The sequence below is a fragment of the Crocodylus porosus genome, unplaced genomic scaffold (assembly GCF_001723895.1).
Source record: "Crocodylus porosus isolate Cpor-Errol unplaced genomic scaffold, CroPor_comp1, whole genome shotgun sequence".
Lineage (NCBI taxonomy): Eukaryota > Metazoa > Chordata > Crocodylia > Crocodylidae > Crocodylus > Crocodylus porosus.
The window spans coordinates 48844847-48850846 of record NW_017728886.1 but is presented as its reverse complement, the minus strand read 5'-3'; the positions used below and the strand labels follow the sequence as shown (position 1 = coordinate 48850846).

The 6000-nt window shown below is 41.8% G+C and overlaps 1 protein-coding gene across 3 annotated transcripts in view; it reads left to right on the top strand.

Annotated features, from left to right (window-relative positions):
• THSD7A (thrombospondin type 1 domain containing 7A) overlaps nucleotides 1–6000 on the top strand; it is a 519106-nt gene that overhangs the window by 483836 nt on the left and 29270 nt on the right. For all 3 annotated transcript variants that reach the window (XM_019533950.1, XM_019533945.1, XM_019533947.1), the window contains one exon: nucleotides 3309–3426. In XM_019533950.1, the coding sequence (XP_019389495.1) occupies nucleotides 3309–3426 (118 nt within the window). The remainder of the gene's footprint in view (nucleotides 1–3308; nucleotides 3427–6000) is intronic.

Here is a 6000-nt window from a genome sequence, read left to right as displayed (position 1 = left end):
TGGTGGAGATGAGAGGCAATGTATGTCCCTCCTGATCCTACCAACTCCTTGCCAGCTCAGTTTACAAGTGAATCCCTGAACCTGCAGTCTCTAGGCAAAGTCAAGTGACATTCAGGTAGCTGACATGCTTTCTCTTTTTGAGGGGATGGGCACATGTACATTTGAAGTTCTTTCAAAAGTGGGGGCAGGGGGAGGGCATGTTTCAGAAGGGCAGGTGATAACTGGCAGCACAGCTTATCTGTTATGTTCTAATGGTTGCACGTGGATAAGCCAGGAGCAATACAGACATTGCAAAACTGCTCCAACTTTAACCCTGAATAAGGAAGAGTTAAAGTTGGAGCTGTTTTCCTCCAATTGTACCCAATCCAGGCTTAACCACCTGTGCCTGTTAGAAAGTAGGGCAAGATTCCCCACTCTTCTGGATTGACACAAATGTATGTGTGTCCATATCCTAAGTTCCCTTTGCACATGGGTCATGTTAATATATTCAGGCCTATGAGTCTGACAACTTACATTTTGAAATGTCAGAGACAAATTCAGCCTTTGGATGCCTGCCGGCTAGTCACACAACATAATAACAGCTGTTTATGTATGTTAGAAGGCAGAATTTGGCTCTCAGACTATTTTAACAAGACTGTACTATTATTATAAAATGAGATGTTAGATAGATGTCTGTCTACATGAATGTTTCAGTAGAATGAAGGCTTTTTTATGAAATAATTTAGCCATAGTAGTATATCCATCAACAAGCTATGAGTTTAGGTAATGTCTTGGACATACAATTATTACTTTTTAAATGGAAATCTCATTGCAGGGTTCTCATGCTTATGATAAACTTTGTGGCCAAACAGAAAATTAGCCACTTCAAAAACACCCCCAAAAAGGGTATTTAACAATTTTTTGTATACACTTTGTGTGCTGTCTCTAATCTGATCACATGCTTTCATGGTGCATTTTGTATTCTTTTTAGCAAAACTTTTTTGATCCAACCCCCCTGCATTTTTAAGGGTAGCATATTTCCATTAGGAAGGGTAAGTGAAACACTTCATTGAAAAGAGACAGAATATATATGAATATTCAAATAAGAGAAATCAGACTTTAAAAACCTTAACTCAAATTTCATAGCAGTAAATATACCATTATTTAAAATTTTACAGAACATATAATTATCCTCAATGCCAATTAAAATCTTATCTGGTGAGCTTCAGAGTTGTCATCTGATACCCCAGATACAAGCTAAGGCAAAGTAAAATTCTGCATTTTACATACCAGTGGTTATTGTCTTAATTTTATACAATCTTGCATTAGTTGGTCAATCAGCTAAAGAAGCTGCAGTCATCCTGATTACTGCCAGGATAATCAGTTTCCAGAGCTTATTATCAAGTTGTCATTATGTTAAAATAACTTGTTGTAGCAGTGAGTCTCTTTGTGTATGCTTACTGCAAAATGAACGCATCACAGCGCTTTTCCCTTCTTTTTCTTCAGCTATTTAAAATACAAATCCTTGAAGAAAGGATAGTCCCTCTCTTGCAACAACACGTATCAACTTACTGCTATTCATTTACCCATGCTTATGAAGCAGAAAAATTTAGGAACAACTTCTGTCTGTATCAGAAAACAAGCTTTGCTACTGTATTCGTATAAGTTGGTCAGTTTATACAGTTAACCTAAAACAGAGGCTACACAAAGATATCTTAAGTAACAAATATACATACTGACATGTGCAGATAATTTCTGTGGACCCCAAGTCATACTGTTTGAAGAGACCCTTGTCTAACAGTCTGCTTCGCCCTGCCAAGTGCAGGCAGAAATATGGTATGTTGATCTTCAACACACATAGGGCAGCTTCCATACCTGGAATATATTTATAAGACACTGTACATGAGGGATCTGATGCTCAATCCACAGAATCACACTTTTTGCCAGTGCCACGTGATCATTATATCAGGCTACAGAGCTTCCATCCATGGGGACTCACCTGGGGCTCAAGGAGGAAACAATAGATGAATAGGAAAGAATTGAGTCTCAAGAGCCATTTGGCTTTCCCAAGGCTGGCTTGGCTGCATTTCAGCACATAAATCTTGAGCAAGCCAGCCAGATCCTTGTAACATGGACCTTAGTGTTCCTACCTTCAGTTTTTGCTGCCTTTTGGAGCTTTCTTTCAGCTATAGCAGTCCTGCTGAGTGGTCCAGGTTTGCGTTTTCTGCAGTTGTAGAAATCAACTCAATGGGCTTTTGAGTCTATACTCAGAAGAGTTGACTGGGATGAAGACTTCAAAGACTGATAGCTAGTTTCCTGATTATCCAAACGCAGACTAATCAAAGTTTCCAGATGTCCCCTAAGAGCTTTGAATAACTATAACAGGGAAAAACAGCTACTCATTGCTAGATACATAAAACAGAACAAAACAGCCTAATATGTCCCAGTAAATGATACTTCAAATGTAAATTTCAAGGCTGCCAATGTATCAGGGTCAAAAATCTACAATATACACAGTACAATATTTATAGAGTGCTTACTAATGTTCTTACTAATTTCTGGCTTTATGTTCATTAACTATTGCAGCCATTTTATAATAGGTTCAACATGTCTGATCATCTTAAAATGATGTTCAGTTGTCTTTTTTTTTTTAACTGTATTGCAGTAAATTCATCTAGAGCTATTATATTCACTTTTGAAAGTTAACTCACTGTATAGTGTCTGGAAAGAGGAGAATTTTTCACAGTAGTAAATTTTAGACTTTCTTGATATTAAAGGAGCTAGTTTCAATACACTCGCTGTTACTTTCCTGTAATGAGTCCTGTCTTTTTCATCCATGATGCAGCTGTACAGGATACTGTCATACATTTTCATTTGCCAACTGCCACCTGTTGTAATTTAGGATACATATTAGCAGAGAAATGGATTTATCCTAATTTAGTTGTAGCCAATGTCTGAATTAAAATTACAAAACTGGAATCCTCCATTCTTGGACTCTGAGGAATTCATCTCCATTTTTAAGTACATACACACATGTATTTTGAGACATACTTCAGCACTGTGCTAAATTGGAGCCATTATATATCTATGGCTCTATTTATATGACTACAATTATAATGTATAATATATAATATATGTATATATAAAAATTGGAGCTGTAATACACACACAGAGTAATATATATATATATATTCCTTTCTTTTAAATAATTTACTAAATCCTCAGTCGAGCATAAATTCATCTCAGCTTTCCTAGATTCTCAGTAAGGTAAGCTATGCGGGTGGGACAGGTCATAGCTTCCATGTTAACAATTGCATCTTTTATTTTAGCTTGGCTTGGAAAAAACATGGCAGATGAATACCTCTTGTGTGGTGGAATGTCCTGTTAATTGTCAGCTCTCTGACTGGTCTCCATGGTCTGAATGCTCTCAGACATGTGGCCTTACAGGTAAGTTACCGTTCTTGGAATATCTTCAGGGCAAATATCTTTCAGTCTGGGTTTAGTTTTGTTTTGTTTTAAAACATCGAAAGCTCACACCAGTTTGCCAGGAAGGTCTTCCACTCAACATAGAAAGGAGATGTGGTGAATGACATATGAGACTGTCATGAGACATTGGTTGTTCTTAGTACGTTAGATACAGATGGGGACATTTTCATGTTCCAGTAATGGGGAGGGCAGGGGAGGCAGGGCAGGTTACCATATTTCATGGTATACAAGTCGACACGGTGTATCAAAAAACTTAGGATTTTCATAGATTGGGTGTATAAGTCAACCTGACTTTTTGGATCAGAAATATGGAGTTGACTTATACCAGCCCCTGTGCACCCTCACTGCAGGCAGGACACCCAGGGGTGGACATGTGTGAGACCAGTGCCACCAGAGGGGCCAGAGGGGCTTGGTGCTTGGCTGGTGCAGTCCAAACTGTGCTGCTCACAGGGGCTGGGCTTGGCACTCGGCTGGTGCAGCCCAGGCAGCGCTGGTTGCAGGGGCCAGGGCTGGCACGGCCTGGGCCAAGCCGGCCAAGCCCTGTCCCTGTGAGAAGTGCAAAAGAGGAGGGCTGGCCGGGCAGGATGCACTCTTTGCCAGTGCATGCAAGTAGGGAGCAGGGAGATAGCTAGCTCCAATACATTCAGTTTCCCCCAGTGACATCCAAGTGCCAGCAGAACCGCATGCCACAGAGCAGCAGTGCCTGCATGGGCCATGAACGCCTGCTGGCAGCTGTGCAACGTGGAGGGGAGTTTGTAGGGAGCCCTCACACCCCCCACCTTCCCTCACACCCCACACTATGCACCCACGTCCTCACCCTGCCCACATGAGCTCCACACTCCCACCACCCCCCGACCATGGGCTTAGCACTCCTGCCAACCTCAGCACCATGCTGTGTGCTGCAGCTCCCCTGGCCCTGTCTCTTCCCTACCTGATGTCATGAGCACTGCAGCTGGGAGACAAAGAGCTGCTAGATGCCAGGGAAGCTGAGTACCCTGGTGGCTGCAGCAGTGGCAGCAGCAGCCCTGCCTGGAAGTTGCATGCGGACTGAGCTGGGCCATGTATACCGTGTATAAGTCAAGGTAGAAATGTAAGGATCAATATTTGGGCTTCAAACCTTGACTTATACTCCATGAAATATGATAGCTGCATCACTTCAATTAAGGTTAACAACAAAAATATTAAATGCATTGTGTTGGACTCTTGGAAGTTTAATCCCCCATAACGCATATACATGGTCACATGCATGTGCACCCATGTCCAATTTCTGAAAATGTAGGTAGTCCTAAACCTTTTACTAAGGGGATGTTAGACTCTGTGGAATAAGGAGGGTAGCAGACCCTTCCCTCTGTTTTATCCCCAACAGTTTAGTGGTTTGGGCATTTGCCTAGGAAATGAGAGACCGAGGTTCTGGTTCCCCTTGCCTGGAGGGTATTTGGACTTGCCATCCCGACACAGCACTCTAACCACCATGCTACAAGTCACACATTATACTAGATTCCCTTTCCAGCACTCCTTTTTAAAGTTGGCATGCTGGTCAGTCAAAAGAGAGGTGAGTTGGGCCAGGAGGAAACAAAAAAGGTTAAGGGTATGTGGCTCACTGAGATGGCTGCTGGTCTGGAAAGGAGAGGGCCTGGGTTCTAGCCAAACCCTTGCTCCTACTGAGAGAGAGATACTTTCCCACTGTGCTGCCTCTGTCCACTTTTCCAATGACTAGATTAAATGCAAGAGATGGTGGCTTAGCTTCAAAAGGAGCACTAGAGCTGACCCTGAATAATGCCTGACCTGTTCTATTGTGATTTTAGTACTGTGTTAGGAAATCACACAGAGGTAGGTTCAAACTCCTTTTGGGCAAGGGAGTCTATAACTGGGCTCTCCTGCTTCCCAGACAAGTGTCTAGTTAGAGCTAAAACCTGGGAAGGCCATCCTCCTCTACCATTTTGCTTTAGGGATTTGCATCCTGGTACATGTGTTCATATTTGCCTATGCATGCAGGGTAACATGTCCAGGAACAGAATTGCAACCTGCATGTGAGTATTAAAACTGTCACGTAGATACTCAAAGGGCCTTGCCACACATTCAAAGTAAAGCTGGACAGAAACCAGCTATAAAGTTTTACATATTTTCACTCACTAACTTTGTGGCTGGTTGGCTCTTTTTATAGCTGGATGGACATTTTTATGGCACAATAAAAATGTATGTATGACCAGTCTAAGTCTATTGTGCAGTTAACCAGTTAATTGTGTAATGTGTACCAGGGGCCAAAGGCAAACAGAATCCCACCCTTGGTATCCCACATAAGGGATTGGGATGCATTTGTGCTAAGCAGTGTCCAAACATATAAAAGATTATATCTGCCTCTGAGGTAAGAATTCTCATGGGTGATATCTTCTATTGGACCAATGATATGGTTGGGATAGACATAGGCAAGCTTTGCTATCACAGTATGTTCCTCAGGCCTCTCTGAGACATGTAGGCCTAAAATGTAAGTCTAAAAGCAGAATGCAATTACAACTATGAAGTTGTTCTGTTACT